The sequence below is a fragment of the Podarcis tiliguerta genome (genome assembly GCF_965153285.1).
Source record: "Podarcis tiliguerta genome assembly, chromosome: 3".
Lineage (NCBI taxonomy): Eukaryota > Metazoa > Chordata > Lepidosauria > Squamata > Lacertidae > Podarcis > Podarcis tiliguerta.
In genome coordinates this window covers 6,113,819-6,138,159 of record NC_139536.1, presented here as the reverse complement: position 1 = coordinate 6,138,159, position 24,341 = coordinate 6,113,819, and the positions used below count along the sequence as shown (strand labels likewise).

Below are 24,341 nucleotides of genomic sequence, written 5' to 3'. Positions count from 1 at the left end.
ACAATAAAGATTATGGTATATATATATTTTTAAGAAGGAAAACTTCTTTGGCCTTCTGATGTTTTAAAAAGGAAAACATCTTTGGCCTTCTGATGTTCCTTCTTCTCAAGATTCTGGGCTCTCCCAGAAGACCTGTTTATTGAGCACTCATCCCGATTTGCTGCAAGGAGTTTAAACGATGTTGGCTATTTATGGAACATTCCTTCCCATTTGTTTTGGGGGAGGTTGGACGATCCCATCTCATTCCAGCACATTGGCTGATCACATTCCTTATTGCAAAAAAAGAGAGAGAGGTCCGATTTTGGGGGAAGAGGGATTGGTGTGTGAGTTTTCCAAACTAGCTATAATTGCACAACCTGAATTTCTTGGTATGTGTTTCAATCCCACCTCAAAATAAGGATAGTGTAGAAGTACCTTGGGACTCGGGTGGCGCTGTGGGTTAAACCACAGAGCCTAGGACTTGCCGATCAGAAGGTCGGTGGTTCAAATCCCTGTGATGGGGTGAGCTCCCGTTGCTCGGTCCCTGCTCCTGCCCACCTAGCAGTTTGAAAGCACGTAAAAGTGCAAGTAGATAAATAGGTACCGCTCCGGTGGGAAGGTAAATGGCATTTCCATGCGCTGCTCTGGTTTGCCAGAAGCGGCTTAGTCATGCTGGCCACATGACCCGGAAGCTGTATGCCGGCTCCCTCAGCCAATAAAGCGAGATGAGCGCCGCCACAACCCCAGAGTCAGCCATGACTGGACCTAATGGTCAGGGGTCCCTTTACCTTTACCTTTAGAAGTACCTTAATCCTGAAAACAAAAGCACCATCTTGTTGGTTCGGAACAATGGCCAATTGTATGTAGGGATCAGATAAGTCTCTGCCCTTCCCCCTCTCTCTTAGGTTGCTGGGAATTTCATAAGCAATTGCACTAACTGGAAGTGTCCTACAGGCAGCTGACCGGTCCCTGGGAAACAGGATCATATAATCACATAACTGTTGAGTTGGAAGGAACCTTCAGGGTCATCTAGTCCAACCACCTGAAATGCAGGAATCACAAATAAAGAATCCCTGACAGATGGACACCCAACTCTGCTAAAAACTATCTCCTGAGGAAGGAGAGTCTGCCACCTTCCGAGCGAATCGGTTCCACTGTCAAACAGCTCTGACAATTGGAAAGTTCTTCCCAATTGTTAGTTGGACTTTCCTTTCTTGTAATTTGAATCCATCAGGCCAGATCCTACCCTTTGGGGCATCAGAAAACAAGCTTGCTCCCTCTTCCACGTTGGATGCTAGACTCGAGCCTTTGGTCTGATGCAGCTAGACCCTGTTTTTTTATGATTGGTGGTGCTTTCAGGACAGATTAAAAAAGGGGGAAATGGTTTTGATGGGCCATAATAATAATAATAATAAATTTTATTTATACCCTGCCCTCCCCAGCCAGAGCTGGGCTCAGGGTGACTAACACCAGTAAAATTACAATAAAAATATAAGAGGGAAACCAATTTAAAATACAGGTTAAAATACAATTTAAAATGCAGCCTCTTTTTAATAGTAGCCCATAGATCAAAACCATAAGGGGAGGGAAACAGAAGGGTCAGACTGAGTCCAAACCAAAGGCCAGGTGGAACAGCTCTGTCTTGCAGGCCCTGCAGAAAGATGTCAAGTCCTGCAGGGCCCTAGTCTCTTGTAACAGAGAGTTCCACCAAGTCGGGGCCAGTACTGAAAAGGCCCTGGCCCTAGTTGAGACCAACCTAACCACCTTGCGACCTGGGACCTCCGAAGTGTTGTCATTTGTGGACCTTAAGGTCCTCCGCGGAGCATACCAGGAGAGGCGGTCCAGGAGGTACCTGGGTCCTAGGCCGCATAGGGCTTTAAAGGTCAAAACCAGCACCTTAGTTCATTGGTAGATCATCTGCCTTGCTTGCAGAAGGGTTCACCCCCCAATGTGTGCAGGGGGGAGGGGGGAGCTGGGAATGTCCCTACCCACTGCCTGAAACCCTGGAGACTTGCTGGCAGCTGGTGTTTCCAGATGACCTTCCATTCAACATCTGAGGAGACCTGCTTAGCTTCAGTAAAGTGGTAGCTCTTTGAGGTCAAGGTGTTGCAATTTGATTGCAGTCCATGGCGATGTGTCAATTGTAGTCACAAATAATGCCACGGGAATGAATTGGACAATGTCGGTGACATCATGGATTGCGAGACCCATGCAGTCCCCTCCCCATTCCCCACCAGAGATATGTTTAAGCCTGCCTTTCTCTCTCAAAATTATAGATTTGTACAAGCAGGGGTGTTTTTACTTTTCCATTGTTGTTTGAATACGAGGGAGCATTCAAATGTGAGACACGCCCCGCCCCCCACAACCCCTGCTCTGAAGTGGTGCGACCCTGCGCAAGCAACACCATGCGATTCCTCCGATCATATGTTTCAGCTCCGTTCTTTCGGTCATGTGTCCCAGCTCTGAGTCCACATTGCATAGATCCAACTTTGCATTCTTGGTTTGCTGAGCCTTGCGTTCCACAGGGTCATGGGCTGCAGCGTTTAGTTCTTGATGTTTGAGCTAAAAATAAAAAAAGGAGAAGCTGTTGAGGAATGATGCGCAGCCAGAGAGGTTCTGAGTGCGCACAAGGGGTGGTGATGTCTTCAATCTTCTTAGAACAACCCAAACCAAACACTGTCGGTTTGTTTTGTGAAAATCGCCGCAATGCTCTTCATCTTTCTTTTGGCACCTCTTCTGCATTTTTTGACGTCGTATTTCTCAACTTGTTTATTCCGGGAGCTCTCTACCCTTCCACGGACCAGCTTCTGAACCACAATAAGCATGTCTTTCTATAGGCAAACACATCTCAAACTTTGCTAAATCATAAAGACGTCAAATGGTGTTCACAAACACATGCACACGTCCACAGCCATTTAGGAAAACAATATTAAATACAAGAATAAAAATAAAGTATAGTTAGCTGAGATGAGTGGGGGACCTTTTAGGTCCAATGGGCCAGGTCCTTATCTGTCTTCACCCCTGTGGGCCAGGACAACCCACCTGTCAATCATGGCATTATTTGATAGCTCAGTCGGTTAGAGCATGGTGCTGATCATGCCAAGGCCACAGGTTCGAACCTCACCTGGGGCAGCTGCATATTTCTGCATGGCAGGGGGTTGGACTAGATGATCCTCAGGGTCCCTTCTACAATTCTACGATGCTATGATTATGTCATAACCAATGCCCCACCGGCCTAGTTTGCAGGGCTGATGGGTCAGATAATAAACATGAAATGATTTGAGCACTCAGAAAGTGTGGCATCCATGCAGATATAGAAAGTTGCCAGACTAAGGAACATTTTGAACCTCTTAACCTCTCAGCAGTCTCAAAATTGAGTTTGAATCATGGGTACATGATTCAAACTCTGTTTTGAGATGGCTGAGAGGTAAGGGAGTTCGATGAGTTGGAAATGGATATGTCTTAGGTCTCTATCTGTCTAGCCACACATTTTCATTCTCATACAATATTATTTCAGAGTCGGTGTCGTCACCATGATTGTGCACTGGGAAGTTTGTACAGTGGTACCTCAGGTTAAGAACTTAATTCGTTCTGGAGGTCCGTTCTTAACTTGAAACTGTTCTTAACCTGAAGCACCACTTTAGCTAATGGGGCCTCCTGCTCCCTCTGCACCGCCGCTGCGCGATTTCTGTTCTCATCCTGAAGCAAAGTTCTTAAGTTCTGAAGGCAGCCTTGTTTAGGGAAGCTTTTAATGTTTAATAGGTTATTGTATTTTAGTGTTTTGTTGGAAGCCACCCAGAGTGGCTGGGGAAACCCAGCCAGATGGGTGCCGTATAAATAATAAATTATTATAATAATAATTATTATTAACCTGAGGTACTATTTCTGGGTTAGCGGAGTCTGTAACCTGAAGCGTCTGTAACCTGAAGCGTCTGTAACCCGAGGTACCACTGTAGTTTGATTCTCGCCACAGACCCACCTCAGAATATGTCCTTAGCCAGGCCATTAATCTGCCCCTCAGTTTCCATGTGGGGGAAAGAACGCCAACGTATTTCCTATTGCGAAACGTATAGGCAAAGCCCTTTGCCTGGTCAGCTATGTTTCCTTGTTTGTGTGCACATGAATACAGGTGCAATGCAGGTTTCGAAGCATGCAAATTGGGATGTAGGCCAGCCTCAACCACAACGGTGGCCCACGGCACTTGAAGATTTGGGATTTACGGCAAATCCGTCACCCCTGTTGACAGGCCCCATCGCGCAGGAGGACCACAGACGGCTGGTTTTGATTCGGGTTTCACTCCTCCCTGCGAAGTGTTGCGCCTGCCACCGAGCGAGACAAATCGGAACCCGCCTCTGTCACCCCCGCCAGAGACAAATGGCTGCCCACTTGACAGGATGTGGTAATAAGGAGATTAATTTGCCACAGGAGTGGCTTCTGAGGGGAAATCCTTAAGAACTTAACTCAATCGGAGGAAGCTCAGGGCCGGCAAACTTGTACTGAGCTGTCTCCCGCTTCCAACGAAACTTTTGTTTTCGTCCGGCCGGGGAGTCTGCATTTCTCTCTCTCTCAGCATTTCCCAAACTTCTGATACCAAAGCACAGAGTCATTGCTGTTGCTGTTTCCTGAATTAAAATTAGAAGCTAATCTATGAAGAGGGTCACTGCCATATTTCTCCATCCTGGCTCCATGACCCCCCCTCCCCCCCAACTTTTTAAAATGTTTGCAATATAAAACTGCTTTGATACTCTTCCGTAATTCCCCTTCCTATTCACCCCCTCCTGCGGTTTTGCACGTTTGCCCTCATTTTTTTATTTTTAAACCGATTGTTTTTATACGCCCTGGAATTTTAGCAAATGCTGATCGGCTCTTTTAAATCCCACCATTTCAGAATGTGCTTTTATGGACAGTTTCAGGCAATGGGTTTGTCCAATACAACTGACATTGTAAGCTACCTTTAGGTAAAGGTAAAGGGACTCCTGACCATTAGGTCCAGTCGTGGCCGACTGGGGTTGTGGCACTCATCTCGCTTTATTGGCTGAGGGAGCCGGCGTACAGCTTCCAGGTCATGTGGCCAGCATGACTAAGCTGCTTCTGGTGAACCAGAGCAGCGCACAGAAACGCTGTTTACCTTCCCGCTGGAGCGGTACCTATTTATCTACTTGCACTTTTATGTGCTTTCTAACTGCTAGGTTGGCAGGAGCAGAGACCGAGCAACGGGAGCTCACCCCGTGGCGGGGATTTGAACCGCCGACCTTCGGATCGGCAAGTCCTAGGCTCTGTGGTTTAACCCACAGCACCACCTGCGTCCTGGCATGACATAACTCTGCAAAAGAGCTTTAGTCCAGCTGTTCAGAGCAGTCGTGCACATTTCATCGCATGCGCCGCCAGGCCCTCCTCGCTCCTTGGGCACGGGCAGGAAGGGTTGTCAAGGATTGGCGCTGACTGACGCAGGCCAGATCCCTCCCTGCCTCCACGTTCCTGTCCTCCCGGGTACAGGACATTCCCTCCAGGAGAGGAGAGCCAACATGGGAACGGAGCGCAGCTGTTCCTCAGCCGTTACCTTGAGCTCCAGAGAACCTCCCTCCCTCTCTTTCATGATTTGGATGCGGTCAGCTTGTTTGCTTCTCAGAGATGCGCAGGAGTCGTCCGAGAGCCGGAGGGGAGGGCGGGAGCTGCCTGCAGATGGCCGGGTCCCATGGCCTTCACCTTCCTGCTGCAAGGGAGAGGCAGGCAGAACAGCCTTTGGGATTTGGCCAGGTTGTAAATAACGTCTCCCTCCCCCCAAACTCCACAGGAAGAGCCTGGCAGCCAGGCGTGGGCAAAGTGGATCTGCTCACCTATTGACTTCAAGTAGCATTGCTGCTTGAGAAACAAATTCATCAGAAACACAAGAAAGCTGCCTTATGCTGATGGTTCATCAAGCTCATGGCAGACTCAGAAGAGTCTGATGGCTCAGGCCAAGCATCTAGCCCATCATCCTGTTCTCACGGTGGCCAAGCAGATGGCTGTGTGAGACCAGCAAGCAGGATTCGAACATGGAGCCCTCTCCCTTCCTGAGCTTTCCTGTGCAACTGGTCTCCAGAAGCATTGTTGCCTTCAACTGTGGAGGAACAGCAGAGCCTCCATTATGGCTAGCCTTGTCCTCCATGAATTCGCCCATTCTGCTTTCATCCAAGTTGGTGGCTGTTCTGTACTGAGTTGAATAGGATCCAGAATGCAGCAGTCTGATTGGTCCTAGAACAATAGGATCCAGAATGCAGCAGTCTGATTGGTCCGCAGGAGCCACCCAATCCAGCTCCAGGTGGAAGTGAATCCGCAACCTGATTGGCCTACGGGAGAATCCCGGAATTAGCCAATCACGTGGGGCCCATTGTGTAAATAATGTATATAAAGCAGACATTCTGGGGGAACTTCCATTCCTCCTCACTACTATGAGCTGAATGAAGAGCATGAAATCCACACTCGACTCCGAGTATATTTCAGTGGCCATCCCTGTTTCCTGTGGCAGGGAGTTCCCTATAAGAACATAGATGGTACCGCAAAAGTTGGGTGCATCCCGCTCTCTCTGCTGTGGTCCTTTGGAGAATTGGGACGTGGCGGAGGCCATTGTACCTTTAAGAAATAGGGTTTATTCACCTATTTACACCTTCAGTCTGCACAGAGGGAGTCCAGATCTTGCAGCACGGTCATTTCAAGAGGGGCTTGTCCCCCACAGCAGTGCAGCCAAGGCATCTCTCCCAGCAGGCCTGCAGCCAGTCTGCCCAGACGGATGCCAATCTTTCTTCTTCCCTGCAACCCTTGCTCAGGACTCTTCCTATCACCACACACCCAGTAACTACCTTTGAGCAGCTTCCAGTGTATACAGAAACATAATAAAACACCAATTTGCTGCCAAGGAGTGTGGTGGAGTCTCCTTCTTTGGAGGTCTTTAAGCAGAGGCTTGACAACCATATGTCAGGAGTGCTCTGATGGTGTTTCCTGCTTGGCAGGGGGTTGGACTCGATGGCCCTTGTGGTCTCTTCCAACTCTATGATTCTATGATTCTATGATTCTACCTGGCAACCAGGAGCGAGTGTTTTTGTTCCTGGTTTCTACTTGCGGGTTTCGCACAGACATCTGGCTAGCTGCTGCGAGAACAGGATGCTGGACCATTGACTCGATCCAGAGGGGTCTTCTCATGCTCTTACGCCCCATCGCATTCGGCCATTCAGATTTCCTCTTAGAAGTCTCCGCTGGAATGCCAGGGAGAGGAGACGAGAGGGAGGGAGAAAGGGCTCATCAATTACTGGCTAAAGCCACTGTCACATCAAGGCAAGGGCAGTTTATACAAGCTGCCGCAAGGTTATTAAAGATCAGAGGGTAACTAACCTCGGACACAGCTACCCCTGAAGTGTGTCATGTCTGAGGGCGCTTGATACATGCTTGGGCTTTGACCTGGAGGCAACCCCCTCTGACCCCTGCTTTATCAGAAGGAGAGCAAGCCCTGGGGTGGGCCTGAGGACCACCTAGCGTGTAACCTGAAGGGCACGAGGAGAAGCGATAGCAAAGGATCAGGCAGTGTTGGGACTGACGGAGGAGAAAGCGAGGTGGTACACTCTGAGCTGGGAAGTCTGTGGTCTGGATAGTACCTTGAGCTGCTCACTCGCCCGCTTGCTCGCTCATGGAAGGTATAAAAAAATAGCATGGCGATGATGATGATGATGATGATGATGATGATGATGATAGCACCCCACACATCTGACTGGGTTGCCCCAGCCACTTTGAGCAGCTTCCAGCGTATACAGAAACATAATAAAACACCAAACATCAAACACTTCCCTGTACAGGGCTGCCTTCCAATGTCTTCTAAAGGTTGTATAGTTACTTATCTCCTTCACATCTGATGGGAAGGCGTTCCACAGGGCAGGTGCCACTACCAACAAGGCCCTCTGCTTGATTCCCTGTAACCTCACAGTAAGGGATCTGCCAGAAGCCCCTCGGAGCTGGACCTCAGTGTCTGAGCTGGACAATGGGGGTGGAGACATTTCTTCAGGTATGTAGGGCCGAGGCTGTTGAGGGCTTTAAAGGTCAGTGCAAGAAGATCAAACCTCTCCATTCTGAAGGAAATCAGCCCTGAGTGCTCACTGGAAGGACAGATCCTGAAGCTGAGGCTCCAAGACTTTGGCCACCTCATGAGAAGAGAAGACTCGCTGGAAAAGACCCTGATGTTGGGAACGATGGAGGGCACAAGGAGAAGGGGACGACAGAGGACGAGATGGTGGGACACTGTTAGCTACCAGCTAACCAGCATGGGTTTGACCAAACTGCGGGAGGCAGTGGAAGACAGGAGTGCCTGGTGTGATCTGGTCCAGGGGGTCACGAAGAGTCAGACATGACTAAACGACTAAACAACAACAACAACAACAACCAACACTTTTGATTGTGCTCGGAAACATACTGAGTGCCAATCAAGATCCTTTTGGACCAGTGCTATACGGTCTTGATGGCTGCTCCCAGTCACCAGCCTAGCTGCCGCATTCTGGATTAGTTGTAATTTCCAGGTCACCTTCCAAGGTAGCCCTATGTAGCAGTAGTCCAAGCGGGAGATAGCCAGGTCATGTAGCATGGGCGTAGCCAGGATTTCTTGGCCGGGGGGGGGGAGAATTGGGGGGGCAGAACCGATATGGTTGGTCACTTAATTAAGTATTCCCAGTGCTTTTTTCTGGGGGTATGCATACCCCTAAACATTTTGTGAATCTTTGTTCTTTTGTCCATTCGCTGTTTTTATTTCCCCTGTTTTGAACTATAAAACGGTGGGGGTTTTTTGAGTCAAAATGAGAGTACACCTAAACATTTTTTAAAAGAAAAAAAGCACTGAGTATTTCTATTGTTTCACTTGATCTGGGGCTGGGGAGCAGCTGCCCCTCCCTGGCTTCCCTTGGCTATGCCCATGGCATGTACCACTCTGGCGAGACAGTCCATGGGCAGGTAGGGTCTCTGCCTGCGTACCAGATGGAGCTGGTAGACAGCTGCCCTGGACACAGAATTGACCTGCGCCTCCATGGACAGCTGCGAGTCCAAAATGACTCCCAGGCTGCGCACCTGGTCCTTCAGGGGCACAGTTACCCCATTCAGGACCAGGGAGTCCTCCACACCTGCCCGCCCCCTGTCCCCCCAAAATAGTACTTCTGTCTTGTCGGGATTCAACCTTAATCCTTCTCAATAGGAACACCACACCACAACATAAGAAGCGGCCAGTGGGCCATTTTCAGAACCCAGCACAATTCTTTACTGTGCCCACCAAACCACCATTTCTGCCAGAGGCACAGTTCCTCTTCTAGGTTGTTAACTGGAAATATGGGATTATAAAGGATGTTAACAGACCTTTCGGGGGCAGGGGAATTTGTATATAACCTTTGGGAGAAGGAGCTGCTATTGCTCTCACTGCTGCAGAAAAGGAATATCTGAATACTTCCTTAAAAGCCCTCATTTGTAAAGCGTCCCCCCAAGAGTCCTGTCTAAGGTATGTGAGGTGAGAGAGACATCTAGTGGGCACCTGCAAGATTAGCACCTTAGAATGCCTTTCCTTGTGGACAGATGTATGGAAGCGTGAGCTGATCGCCGAAGAATTGATGCTTTTGAATTATGGTGCTGGAGGAGACTCTGGAGAGTCCAATGGACTGCAAGAAGATCAAACCTATCCATTCTGAAAGAAATCAGCCCTGAGTGCTCACTGGAAGGACAGATCCTGAAGCTGAGGCTCCAATACTTTGGCCACCTCATGAGAAGAGAAGACTCCCTGGAAAACATCCTGATGTTGGGAAAGATGGAGGGCACAAGGAGAAGGGGATGACAGAGGACGAGATGGTGGGACAGTGTTCTCGAAGCTACCAGCATGAGTTTGACCAAACTGCGGGAGGCAGTGGAAGACAGGAGTGCCTGGCATGCTCTGGCCCATGGGGCCAGGAAGAGTCAGACACAACTGAACAACTAAACAACAACAAAATGTATGTTGTGGATGCAGCTGTTCCTTTGAAATCCACCCAAGGACAGAGTGCTTCTAAAAAACATGAGGAGAGGCGTCCCAAATCCCCAATTGATCCAGGATTCTGCAGCCCACAGTTGCCAACTAGATGGCTATGGGAAGTCCACAGCCAATGCCCGGGAGTAACAGCCTTCTCTGAGTTTGACCCAACTGCGGGAGGCAGTGGAAGACAGGAGTGCCTGGCGTGCTCTGGTCCATGGGGTCACGAAGAGTCGGACATGACTAAACGACTAAACAACAATAACAACAATTAGGAAGGAGGAGCCTGCAGGCACATGGAATCAAGGATTTGACCAGCGGAGGTGAGATCCTGCTTTGCCCTCATGTGCCCTTTCCTTATGCCTGATTATAGATCCAGCCTTGGCAGTTTAAGTTATGGTTACCAGATTTCTTTCAATGAATCTGGGGACACTTTCTTTTCTTTTCTTTTTTTGAAGCTGAATAGCAACAGGGAGTCAGTAGTGGGGATGGTGAGGCAAAAGACCCTGGGCCCAAGCACACATGCATATCATATAGAAGAAGACGACGACTTTGGATTTGATATCCCGCTTTATAACTACCCGAAGGAGTCTCAAAGCGGCTAACATTCTCCTTTCCCTTCCTCCCCGACAACAAACACTCTGTGAGGTGAGTGGGGCTGAGAGACCTCAAAGAAGTGTGACTGGCCCAAGGTCACCCAGCAGCTGCATGTGGAGCAGCGGAGATGCGAACCCAGTTCACCAGATTACGAGTTCACTGCTCTTAACCACTACACCACACTAAAGGTGCAAGGCCCTTCTTTCGCACCCTGTGAAACATAAATGTGCTGAGTTTTTAAAAAACTGGGCAACAGCCACCCGCCTGCAAGCCCTGAGCCTCTCCCGATCAGTCAAAACAAACGGGAAAGGGGGCAGGAGATCTGTACTGCCGGAAGTCCCCAGTACAGCACACAAGACACATAATATGGGGACTTCTGGAGAGGAAAAATGGTGGGCGCCACGGCCGCGAGCAGCTCCTGAAGCCAGCCAGAGCCAACTGTGCTACCAGGCTGGCTCTGGGCTGCTGAGGCTGCCACTGCCACGTTTCCCGGGGGCAGATTTGCAAATCTGGGGACATTCCGGGGACGGAATTTGTCCGGGGACAGATTTGCAAATCCGGGGACTGTCCCCAGGAACGTCCGGTAACCCTAGTTTAAGTTATTGTTTAATCGGTAAGGACGGTTTTGGGACAGGCAATGGAGTCCGGTCTAAGGGGCGGTTGAGTCTCCTCTTCTCAAATCCTCTCCTTTAGGATTGGCCCGGAATAAAATCCTTTTCAACTCCTGGTCTCGCAGGGGACCTCGAGAACGGGGTGAGGACCACAGGCGGCCGTGGAGGAACAGAAATGCCCAATGGTCCAGCAAAGTCTGCTTCGGAAGTGAGTCCACACACCCCTCTTGCCAGCATCCCACAAGGGTTTTGTTTTTTTACAGAAGTCTCCAGCAACTTCGTCGCTGCTCAGGAAGAAGTGGGCTGAGCTTCGTACTGCGCTTCCGTGGCCGTGTAAAAGTCCTCAAGGGTGGACTGGAGGTATTCGAACGTGGGTCTCTCTTCGGGATTGTTCTTCCAGCATTTCAACATGACTGCATAGAGATCAGCCGGACAGTTTTCCGGACAGGGCATCCGGTAACCTTTCTGTAGATGTTGGATGACTTCGGGATTGGTCATAGCTGTGGAAAGGAGAGAAAGAATTGATACTGAAAAATGTCTCATCCCTTAAAGGTAAAGGGACCCCTGACCATTAGGTCCAGTTGCGGACGACTCTGGGGTTGTGGTGCTCATCTCGCTTTATTGGCTGAGGGAGCCAGCGTACAGCTTCCGGGTCATGTGGCCAGCATGACTATGGAAGCTTTTAATGTTTAATAGGTTATTGTATTTTAGTGTTCTGTTGGAAGCCGCCCAGAGTGGCTGGGGAAACCCAGCCAGATGGGGGGAGTATTATTATTATTAATTATTATTATTATTATTATTATTATTAATATGCCACTTCTGGCGAACCAGAGCAGCACAAGGAAACACCGTTTACCTTCCCGCCGGAGCAGTACCTATTTATCTACTTGCACTTTGACGTGCTTTCAAACTGCTAGGTTGGCAGGAACAGGGACCGTGCAACGGGAGCTCACCCCGTTGTGGGGATTTGAACCGCCAACCTTCTGATCAGCAAGCTCTAGGCTCTGTGGTTTAACCCACAGCGCCACCCATGTCCCATTGTCTCATCCCTTACTTGCCCCATAACCAATCACTGTGTTCGGTGGGAGAGGACCTTCCATCTTAGCACGAGGTCCATACTGTATGGTATAGGAGCAGGGCCTTACTCGTGATGGCACCTACTCACTCACGTATTTTGAACTGGTGTAAGATAGGAAAATTAAATTAGATGGATATATTAAAACATGCAGGAATGGCGGATAAGTTAAATGAACCTTGGAAGGGGAGGGAGGGAAGTCAATGAATGTGTGGTATAATAAAAGATGTTTAATTTGAAATGTAAAATTTGAAAATTTAATAAAAATTGTTAATAAAGAAAATAGAATGAAGGCTTGCTAAAACATCAGCGGAGCGAATCCATAATGGATAATGGATAATGGACAATGGATAATCAATAATCAATAATCAATAATCAATAAATGATCCTTGGCTCGGAGTAACAAATGATGCTCTAATGCAAACTACCATACCAGGGTAGGGGCACCTTCCATAGGTGATGATTTCAGTTAGGAGAACTCCAAAAGACCAGACGTCGGATTTGATCGTGAAAACTCCATAGTTAATTGCTTCTGGTGCTGTCCATTTGATAGGAAATTTGGCACCTGTCGAGAAAGGGTAAATTCATGTGTTTTCGTTGTTCTTATTGATTTTAAATTATAAATATGACAAAGAAAAGAAAGAGAAAAGATGAGATGGAAAGGGAGGGGGGAAATCCACCATCTTAGTTTGAACATATATGTGACGTTAACGTATGAGAGTGCTGGAGGTGAAATAGTTAAACAGGTTACCCAATCAGAACCCAGGGGGGTGGAGTCAGGGGGACTATAAAACCAGCTCTGGGAGGGGCGAAGGGACAAGTTTGTTGGGAGTTGGGTGGTTGGTTGGAGTGGGAGTGAATTGGGATAGAGTCTGTGGGCAGGTTGAGTTAGTGTAGAGAAATAAGCTGAGTCAGGAACAGTTAGGAGCTAGGAAGACATGTAAATATCTGAGAGGTGGTTTAGTGAGTGAGAGCAGGTAGCGGAAGGTATAGGTCTGGGTAGGCACCCCATGATTGTAGTTGACCAATGCTGTTTATGAAAGCACACGTGCGTTAAACTGCAATAAATAAACAGAAGTTGATGTTCCAACTTAACCCTGACTGAACTCAGTATTTTACCAGGTAGGGCCTGGGTGGTGGCAGCGAGAAATCAAGTGGTGGCACAGGGATCAATAGACGGTGAAACGTCCGGGGACCCTGTGTGATCGCCACAATATACTGTAAAGGCAGTGATCCATGAAGACAGGAGTGCCTGGCGTGCTCTGGTCCACGGGGTCATGAAGAGTTGGACACGACTAAATGACTAAACCACAAAGCCCTAAGCGTCACACCAACCTTCTTTCGCGAGGTACTCATTCTCTATGATCCTAGCCAGGCCAAAGTCTGCAACTTTGCAGCAGAGGGTCTCCGAGACGAGGATGTTGGCTGCCCTGAGGTCCCTGTGGATGGAGTTCATTCTCTCAATGTACGCCATCCCTTCAGCGACCTGTAAGGAAGAAGGAAAATAATGGAATACAACTGCTAAGTTGAACGGCTAAGGGAGCTGGGCATGTTTAGCCTGGAGAAGAGGAGGTTAAGGGGTGATATGATAGCCATGTTCAAATATATCAAAGGAAGGCTTCCGGGTTGGCGCGCCCGGCAATGGCGGATTTCCTCCGTCTCGGAGGAGACTGCTCTCTGAAAAGAAGGGTCTGACCGCCTTCGGCGAGGCGGAGACCCGCAAAAAACCACGGTCGGAGGAAGACCGTGGGCATGGGATCTGGCTCGTGCCAGTAGCGCCTCCCTTACTCGCGGGCTCCGGAGCAAAGTGGGGTGAGTGGCGCGGCACTTTGGATCGACCGCTGTTTTCGGGGAGTGAAGCCGCACAGCTGCTGTCGGGAAGCGCTAACCTTTCCTGTTGACATTTGGACTAAAAGAACTTCTTGTAAGTAAATGGAAATTGGATTACAAATCATTGAAATTTGGCACCAGGTGGAAGGCTAAAACAGGAAGCCCACCTTCCACTTTGTAGAAAGACCAAGGCAAAAGTGTGAGAACTGGAGCCTCTAAAAGGTATTTTCTAAGGAATACAAATCTGTCACCTAAGCTCTTTAAACCCCCCTCGGAAGCAGGGAAGAGGGGGAGATTGTCTCAACAGTTTATAGCCCTGCAAAGCAGTATACTTTGATCTTATCTTCCTTCATCTCGAGCCCGGGACCGGGTTGCCAAAACGAGAAAAAGAATCTTTATAATAAGAAATAATCAATAAGAAGAAATGGATTAAGAGAGAACTGAATCTTTTGCCTACTGCTGGGTGGAAAGGAAAAAAGGAGTTAATTGATAACTGTCTTTGAAAGGTGGATGAAAAATAACCAGAGGAAACTGTAACCAGTCGGCTGTGGAAAGTTACAGAAACATATTTGGATTGTTATATTTGTTACACTTTTGGATAGAAACTTTCACACAGGCTGCAACTTTACAGACTAAATATAAGCATCTGACCTTGACAGTAAGATAATACTGAAAGAACAGACTTGGGAACATGGAGGAAAAAATAACAGCTCTGTTTGAACAATTTAAAAAAAAACTGTCTATTCTGGAATTTGGCATCTCTGATCTGAAGGAAAATTTACACAGCCTGGCACAAGAAGGAAAAAAATTAGTAAACTCGGCTCAAGGAATGGAATTAAACCAACAAGGAAGGATAAATGAGAAGAATATGGACCAAATAGAACAGGATTTGTCTTTGCAAGAGGAATCTCTGGTGGAAAATACAGAAATAGAGTCTCAAGTCGATGGACAAAAAGTGGACTATGAGAGTAAAGAGTCCAAAGGACAGATTTGGAAAAGGAGTGCCATGGATGGACGAAAAGATACAGATTTGACAAGATATACTTTGGAAATTTGCGCTCTGAGAAAGTTGGAAGAAGTGAAATCTAGCAACTCTAAAGAAAGTGTGGAGCAAGCTTTGGACAATTTTTTGACCTACAAGAGGAATTACAGAGTTTGGGCAAGCTTGTTCAAAAAGGTTAAAGGAGATGCTGAGGGGAATGTGATCTGGGACATAATTTTAGATTCGAAAAAGAATTTGCAAACAGGTCAGAAAGATGATTTGAAGGCCTCGGACATAAGACAACCTGGCTGATGGACTGAATTCAGGGACTGGAAAGACTCTAAAAATTTGTAAAAAGGACTGGCAGTACCCGAAACCGGGGGGAAGAGATGGGGGGGGGAAAATTGGAGATTTTTAAATAAGATTTTTAAATAAAATTAGGCAAAATATGGTTCTAATAAGCACTTTGAGGGGATGACGGAAGGAATTTAATTGGTTCCAGGGAGCAAACTAAGGAAGATGAAAATTAGGATATAAGGGTATATAATCACAAGGTTTAAGTTTAGAAGTTTTAAGGTAAATTCTCTCTTTTTTTTCATTATTATTGTGTTCTTTAAAAAGGGTAAAGCTGAATGAATGAAAAAGCATTAAAAGTGGGATGGAATTTGCCGATCAGATTAAAAATTTGGCATACAAAGAGGGAGGTGGGGGGAAGTCATGGAAACAAGTTAAGGAAAAAAAGGGAATGTGAGACTCTGTGTTGTATGGGGTATTTTTGTGTTTTGGTTTTTTTGGGTTTTTGGTGTTGGGGGATGGGGAAGAGGGTCTTCTTTTTTCTGTGGGGTATCTTTTTCTTTCTTTTTCTTTTTTTACTTTTTTAATTCTATTTCTTTTTGATACTTAATGTCCTTTCCTTTTCATTTTTGTTTTTTGTGGATATGTTTTGTTTTGGTGTTATGCTATTGGAAAATCTCAATAAATATTATTTAAAAAAAACCACACAAATATATCAAAGGATGTCACATAGAGGAGGGAGAAAGGTTGTTTTCTGCTGCTCCAGAGAAGCGGACACAGAGCAATGGATCCAAACTACAAGAAAGAAGATTCCACCTAAACATTAGGAAGAACTTCCTGACAGTAAGAGCTGTTTGACAGTGGAATTTGCTGCCAAGGAGTGTGGTGGAGTCTCCTTCTTTGGAGGTCTTTAAGCAGAGGCTTGACAACCATATGTCAGGAGTGCTCTGATGGTGTTTCCTGCTTGGCAGGGGGTTGGACTCGATGGCCCTTGTGGTCTCTTCCAACTCTATGATTCTATGAACTGCATGGAAATCACAGAGAAGGATGCCTCTGTGGCTGATAGGGATGAGTGAATCTGGCTATTCTGGTTTCTCTTAGTTTCTCACTTTTCCAATCATAAGTTCATTGTTTCAGATTTCCACATCGATGTGCCATTTATTTATTTATTCTTTTAAAAGCCCTCGCGAAAATTTATTAGCAGTGCATTGTGAAATTGCTTTGAGATGCTTCATAGGAAACAATTCATAATAGCAGTGGTAATAATAACTTTTTTAAAAAACAACGACTTGTATATTTTTTGCAAGCATTTTTTTCTTTTTAAAAAACCCATTTTTGACGTTATTTCCACTAACGTGGTCACACTTTACCCTAATATATGGATTTTGGTGCACATTATTTGGCTGGAGAGCTGCACTGAAAAATTCATAGAAGTGTGAATTTAAAGGACGCTTGTGTTTTGGTTCGCACAATGTTTTGAAAAGTGCGAATGAGGTAAATGCATCCTTAAACTGAATCATATTTCTACCACAACCTTATCTGGAAATATCAAGGGTTTCATCCCCACCAATATGGACCAGGGACTCTCAGACTTATTTCCATTTCAGACATGGGATGATTACGTGAACACTGGCAAATTTTGCTCCCATTTCTCCAAAATCCCAAGCTGGGTTATGATTCTGTTGTTGATGATAATTTGTTCCCCCCAGACCTTTGGTCTGATTCAGTTTGGTTCCTCTTACATCCTTAATGCAAGAAATGCATATATTTAATAATCACCATCATAATAACTTATACCCCGCCCATCTGGGTGGCTCCCAACTGAATATTAAAAACATGATACAGCATTAAACATTAAAAACTTCCCTAAACAGGGCTGCCTTCAACAGAGCAACACATAAGAGAGAAATCCCTCCAGTCCCAGCCTTTAACCGGCGCAGAACAAATTGTATATAAAGAGGGTTGTCAAAAGACGGAGAGACCCTCTCTTGTTCAGTTCTGCCTCAAGGGGCCTAACAATTTCCCAGACCGCAGAGATTTTGTGGTAGGTTTTTGTTTGTTGTTTTTTATGTGCCACCTTGCATCTTTCTTGTGGTTTTGAACAGGATGTGAAGATACATTTTCCACAAATATTCGACATGCTCAAGCTTTCAGCTCAAATGCCGCTCGCCTCAGTGGAAAATGGGTGTCGCTTCCTGTCCTGATGTTAATGAGATAGATGGCTTGTTTCCTCTCAGCTCACACAAGCAGAGGGGAGGGAGGGAGGGAGAGAGGGACTGACCACAGGACGACGTATACACCGATAACTTTCTATTTGCAGATTCCGCCTACGCGTTCTGCACCCGAGCGGTCAGCTCATGCAAACAACACCGTTCTGACAATACTTGCCACCGGACGCTGTTGCCAGATACACTGCATTGCACCTTACTGTCTATTCAAGGACTGAAGGACTCACTCCAAACCTTGCCATCCACCAAAATTGCAGGGCATACTTCCAAACTCCTCCCACCCAATGAAATCCAAATGACGGCATTAAATTTATATGCAGTTCTGACCTCTGAGTTTGCATTTCTGTTATGGAAATTATGGGGGGGGGGCACATCTTTAAAGTTAAATGTTACAAATATTAAGCCTGAATGTATCCTTTCAACTTGACAGCTCAGGGAAGTTACCTAGCTTTAAAAATAATATAAAATCAACCCCTTTGCCAGTTTCCTCCATTCCAATGCTATTTTCCCCTTGAAAGGGACTCCTGGAAGTTGCCAGAGGTGACAATTGCTGAGCTGATTGTTGGCCAAGGAAAGCTTAATCCCATCACCAAACTTGCCAAGGGGTCCAGACATGCAAAGGAAGTTCTATTGTACTTTGGGTGGTGGGACTTCAGAGGTGTTTGCCTATGCTAATCCTATACCTGAGTCTTGCCCTGCCATGTCTGCTTATGCTAATCTTGTACCAAGGACTTGTCTGGACATGTTTGCCAAGGTTAAACTAGCGTAACCCCTGTCTACCCCTCCCCTTTTGTGACATGTCAGTGATGTAGCAATGATGCTGTACGAACTGTATTCTGGGATATGGTGAGAAAGTTTTAAGAGTCTTTGTCACCCCATCCTTGGGGTTCAAATTTCCTCTTTGAACCTAAAGGGGACCCCTGACCATTAGGTCCAGTCGCGGACGACTTTGGGGTTGCGGTGCTCATCTCGCTTTATTGGCCGAGGGAGCCGGCGTCCAGCTTCCGGGTCATGTGGCCAGCATGACTAAGCCGCTTCTGGCAAACCAGAGCAGCGCATGGAAACACTGTTTACCTTCCCGCTGGAGCCGTACCTATTTACCTACTTGCACTTTGACGTGCTTTCGAACTGCTAGGTTGGCAGGAGCAGGGACCGAGCAATGGGAGCCCACCCCGTCGCAGGGATTTGAACCGCCGACCTTCTGATCGGCAAGCCCTAGGCTCAGTGGTTTAACCCACAGCGCCTTGGTCTACAGCAATTTGCTCCGGTTGGTGGCTAGAATCCTTCCTTTATTCCGCAGGGATCCGCAGGCTCTGACCGACCAGCTGGGTGACTGAGCAGCCTCACACCTAGATTTTTCCGTAACAATTTCTAAATTTGCTTCTCCTAAACTCCAGAAGATCCCTTGCTATATACTTTGCTCAACACATTCTCATCTCAGAAGTGCAGGCTTCAAAGAAAGCAACATTCAGGATGGCCTGAATGCGTAGCTCTCAAGTTTGGGGAAGTATCAAGACCTTTTTCAATTATAAGGTTTAAGGCGAATCAATCCACTCACCTGGGCTGAGGAGTCTATAAGTTTGGGGAGAGTCAACTTCCTTCCTTCCTCTGATTTCAAGAAATCCAGCAAGCAGCCTGAAAAGGAGGAGAAATCAAGATTGTTCACTTCCCAAAGACCTTTCAATGTGCAATGGTATTTGATAAAGTCTCCCATGTTTTTAATGCCAAATCCTTTTCTAAGAAAGTAATAGAGGAGAATATTCCTAATGTACGTTAGGGTAATAAAGCAAGCAACAAATTCTAGTTTGAGGACCTTAACATATTTTCTTCTATGGGTTGTTGTTGTTGTTAGTTAGTTAGTTAGTACTGGGCACCACAGTTCAAGAAGGACACTGACAAACTGGAACGTGTCCAGAGGAGGGCAACCAAAATGATCAAAGGCCTGGAAACGATGCCTTATGAGGAACGGCTAAGGAAGCTGGGCATGTTTAGCCTGCAGAAGAGGAGGTTAAGGGGTGATATGATAGCCATGTTCAAATATATAAAGGAGGTCACATGGAGGAGGGAGAAAGGTTGTTTTCTGCTGCTCCAGAGAAGCGGACACGGAGCAATGGATCCAAACTACAAGAAAGAAGATTCCACCTAAACATTAGGAAGAACTTCCTGACAGTAAGAGCTGTTCGACAGTGGAATTTGCTGCCAAGGAGTGTGGTGGAGTCTCCTTCTTTGGAGGTCTTTAAGCAGAGGCTTGACAACCATATGTCAGGAGTGGTCTGATGGTGTTTCCTGCTTGGCAGGGGGTTGGACTCGATGGCCCTTGTGGTCTCTTCCAACTCTATGATTCTAGTATACAGTCCTATGCCTGTAGATCTCAGGGAGGTTTACAACATAAAATTACAATATAAAAAACACAAAATATAAAATAGAGATGAATGAAATAGATTATTTATCCTACTGAAATACCCACAAAGGACATCTGAAAGATATTTGGTCTACTTATTGGCTAACCCGAACAAAATCTTCCCTGTTCTGCTGCAAAGACCTTTAAATTAATTGCATCTTGGTTTGTCCCTATCCTTAGATCAGAGCTTTTTAAACTGTATGTCTCAACATGTTAGTTTGTTGGCTGCAATGTGTAGGTGTGTCATGTAAATGCTCCATCATGTAAATGTTTGGAAACCAAAGCACGGCTTCCGATTGGCTGCAGGAAGCTCCTGCTGCCAATCAGAAGCCCCGTAAGCCCCGTTGGATGTTCGGGTTCCAAAAAACGTTTGCAAACCGGAACACTCACTTCCGGGTTTATGGCTTTCGGGAGTTAAAACGTCTGAGTACCAAGGCGTTTGCCAACCAAGATATGACTGTGCAACTGAATTACTGTGTCACAAAATGATGTGTGTCTAAAAAGTGTGTGACCAACATGAAAAGTTTGGAAAGCTCTGCCTTAGATTGTATATAAGTACAATGCATTTTTAACTTGGCATTACAGTGGTGCCTCGCAAGACGAAAATAATCCGTTCTGCGAGTCTCTTCGTCTTGCGGTTTTTTCGTCTTGCGAAGCAAGCCCATTAGCGGATTTGCGCTATTAGCGGTTTAGCGGCTATTAAAGGCTTAAGGGATTAGCGGATTAGCTGCTAAAAGGCTATTAGCGGCTATTAAAGGTTTAAGGGATTAGCGGATTAGCTGCTAAAAGGCTATTAGCGGCTTAGATCAGCTGTTAAGCGACTTAGCGAACAGCTGTTAAGCGGCTTAGGGGCTTGGGAAAAAGGCTGGGAGGGGGAAAAAAACCCCAGGAATCGCAAGGCATTTTCGTCTTGCGAAGCAAGCCCATAGCAAATTCGTTTTGCGAAGCACCTCCAAAACGGAAAACCCTTTCGTCTAGCGGGTTTTCCGTCTTGCGAGGCATTCGTCTTGCGGGGCACCACTATATGTTCGAAATGCTATGATTTGGGTGCTTTAATTTTCCTATATTGGCAAGAAGGTATTGACTGAAATCAAGGAGACCCAGATTCTGCATTCCAGTGTGGATCAAAACAACTGGCTGAGATCCCAAGGGAGTCGGTTACCGTTGGCCATGTATTCTGTTACGATGTATATCGGCTGCTGGGTGACCACGGCGTGCAGACGGACCAGCTTGCTATGCTGAAGCCTCTTCATCAAGTTGGCTTCAGCCAAGAAGGCATCTGGAGCCATGCTGCCTTCTTTCAGGGTCTTCACTGCCACCTTCACATTATTCTTGTAATAACCTGTAAAGGTAAAGGGACCCCTGACCATTAGGTCCAGTCGTGACCGACTCTGGGGTTGCAGCGCTCTTCTCACTTTATTGCCTGAGGGAGCCGGCGTACAGCTTCTGGGTCATATGGCCAGCATGACAAAGCCGCTTCTGGCTAACCAGAGCAGCACATGGAAATGCCGTTTACCTTCCCGCTGGAGTGGTACCTATTTATCTACTTGCACTTTGGTGTGCTTTTGAACTGCTAGGTGGGTAGGAGGAGGGACCGAGCAACGGGAGCTCACCCCGTCGTGGAGATTCGAACCACCGACCTTCTGATCGGCAAGTCCTAGGCTCTGTGGTTTAACCCACAGCGCCACCTGCGTCCCTTCTGTAATAACCTATAGAAGGAAAAGATGGGGTGAATGAAGGACAGAAGGCCCTGCCACCTTTTGGAAGCTCAGATACTTCCAGCTGAACTCCAAAACCCATATCCGTTTTTACACCTTTCCCAGATACGACAATGCCAGGCAACCCTTATTATTATTATTATTATTATTATTATTATTATTATTAATACCTCACCCATCTGGCTGGGCAGCTCCCAACAGAATAAAATAGTGATAAAACATCAAATATTAAAAACTTCCCTAAACAGGGCTGCCTTTTGATGTCTTCTAAAAGTTGTGTAGTTCTTTATCTCCTTGGCATCTGCTGGGAGGGCGTTCCACAGGGTGGGCGCCACCACCGATGAAGAAGAAGAAGAGTTTGGATTTGATATCCCGCCTTTCACTCCCTTTCAGGAGTCTCAAAGCGGCTAACATTCTCCTTTCCCTTCCTCCCCCACAACAAACACTCTGTGAGGTGAGTGGGGCTGAGAGACTGTGACTGGCCCAAGGTCACCCAGCAGCTGCATGTGGAGGAGCGGAGACGCGAACCCGGTTACCCAGATTACGTGACTACCGCTCTTAACCACTACACCACACTGGCCCTCTGCCTGGTTCCCTGTAACCTCACTTCTCGCAATGAGGGAACCGCCAGAAGGCCCTCAAAGCTGGACCTCAGTGTCCAGGCAGAACGATGGGGGTGGAGATGCTCCTTTAGGTATACTGGACTGAGGCCGTTTAGGGCTTTCAAGGTCAGCACCAACACTTTGAATTGTGCTCGGAAATGTACTGGGAGCCAATGTACCATATTTTTCGTTCCATAAGTCACACCTGACTATAAGACGCACCTAGTTCTTAGAGGGGGAAAGCAAGGAAAAAAATATTCTGCACAGAGCATGTAAGCGGCTCTTGCTTTTCTTGCTTTAAACCCTTTCACCTCTCTTCCCGCTTCGCTGAGAAGCCAGCAGAGCAAGAGCGATAGCTGCACAGCGCCTCTTCTGCTGGCTTCCCAGCAAAGCGGGATGAGGTAGGGAGCCCTTACAAGGGAGCGCTGAGCAGAGCTTGGCAGCGGCTCTTGCTGGCTTTTCCGGGAGGTGTGGGAAGGGACAGAGGGTAGCCCTTCAGTCCCTTCCCTCACCTCCTGGAAAAGCCCCCAAGAGCCGCGCTCCCTTTAAAGAGCTGCATGGAGCATGTGTGCGGCTCTTGGGGGCTTTTCCCCGAGGAGGGAGAAGGAACTGATGGGCTACCCTTCTCCCTCCTCGGGGAAAAGCCCCCAAGAGCTCCATGCACACCAAGAGCCCCCAACACATGCTCCACGCAGCTCTTTAAAGGGAGCACTGAGCAGAGCCTCCTACCTGCATTCGCTCCATAAGACACACACACATTTCCCCTTACTTTTTAGGAGGGGAAAAGTGCGTCTTATGGAGCGAAAAATACGGTAAGTCTTTCAGGACTGGTGTTATATGAGTCTCAGCTTACCCATCCAAACCTCTCCAAACTGGCCTGCTCCCAGCTTCTTGACAAGTTTCAGCGTTTCCCGGGGAATCTCCCATTCGTCGGTGGTCCATGGCCTTTGTGGAACCAGAGAGATGCACGGCTGTCGTAGCAGCTGACACAAGCCATCTTCGTAAGCTGTGCAGGGGCACCGGAAGCAGAAGGAAAAGGTCTGAGATCAGGTCAGGGCAGAAGATGGTCATAGTAACCCTCTTCCTCCTCCTACATAGTTTCTTTCAGTTTTATTTTTTTACAACAGGTACTGAGTACAATCTCCCCACTTCCCTCCCCGTCTTCCCATCTCCAGATATTACAGTGTTTAGCCCCACTTTCCTCACTTAGAACACCTGCTATTTTCGGGTGTGATTCAGTGAGATCCCTCTAAATTTAGGAAGAACAGGGAAAGATGGTTTGCTGCTCTGGTACAACAGACTTGCTTCTTCAAAACATCAGACTTTTTGGGATAAGGAACTTTAATGGAGAAAAATGCGTCGGTGGACACTGTGCGTTGATTTTTGAGTTGATGCAAAGTCACCTAAACTCCCCAGGAAAACAAATCAGGAAGGATGCTCAATAGAGAGTGCTGTCTGGAAATGGCCAAAGTTCAAAATGTTTGTCCACAGTTCAGTGTTGATACAAAATGAGAAAAAGAAAAAGTAGAGAGAAAGGTGAAAGATGAGGGAGGGAGAGAACATAAGGGGGGGAAATGAAAAGACAAATAGGGAATATGATATAGTCTTATTACTCTGCATATAGCATGCCAATTAGTTTGAAATTTGTCCTCCTTTAGTGGTCAAATCTTCAGTTCTCAATGTTCCTGCAGCACTTTGCAGATCTTTTTAAAAAAAATCCTTATTAAAATTCATCAGCACTCTAGTTCAGGTTTCTCCTAATAAAGACATGTCTGTATGCAGTTTTGACCAATGTACACATTTCCCCATGTTTGCGTGCTGTTTTCATGAATATATTCATTTTTCAAAGGCACACTTGGTTGGAGAACTGCGTTGCAAAATTTGCATGTGTACGAATTTCAAAGGATGGGTATGTTTTGGTTCTCACATTGATTCCGAAACAGTGAATTAGGTACACTTGAATCATAGAATCATAGAGTTGGAAGAGACCACAAGGGCCATCGAGTCCAACCCCCTGCCAA

General features: G+C 46.8%; 1 protein-coding gene across 2 annotated transcripts in view; it reads right to left on the bottom strand.

The window, feature by feature from the left end:
* The window catches only part of BLK (BLK proto-oncogene, Src family tyrosine kinase), an 819,573-nt gene that overhangs the window by 772,852 nt on the left and 22,380 nt on the right, over positions 1 to 24,341 (bottom strand). The window contains exons 8-13 of one of the 2 annotated variants that reach the window (XM_083432681.1): positions 23,174 to 23,326; positions 21,163 to 21,342; positions 19,158 to 19,234; positions 13,601 to 13,751; positions 12,699 to 12,830; positions 10,623 to 11,690 (exon numbers count right to left, since the gene is read on the bottom strand). In XM_083432681.1, the coding sequence (XP_083288807.1) occupies positions 11,479 to 11,690; positions 12,699 to 12,830; positions 13,601 to 13,751; positions 19,158 to 19,234; positions 21,163 to 21,342; positions 23,174 to 23,326 (905 nt within the window). In that variant the 3' untranslated portion in view covers positions 10,623 to 11,478. Of the gene's footprint in view, positions 1 to 10,504; positions 11,691 to 12,698; positions 12,831 to 13,600; positions 13,752 to 19,157; positions 19,235 to 21,162; positions 21,343 to 23,173; positions 23,327 to 24,341 lie in introns of both variants that reach the window. The other variant, XM_083432680.1, reaches the window with a different exon arrangement.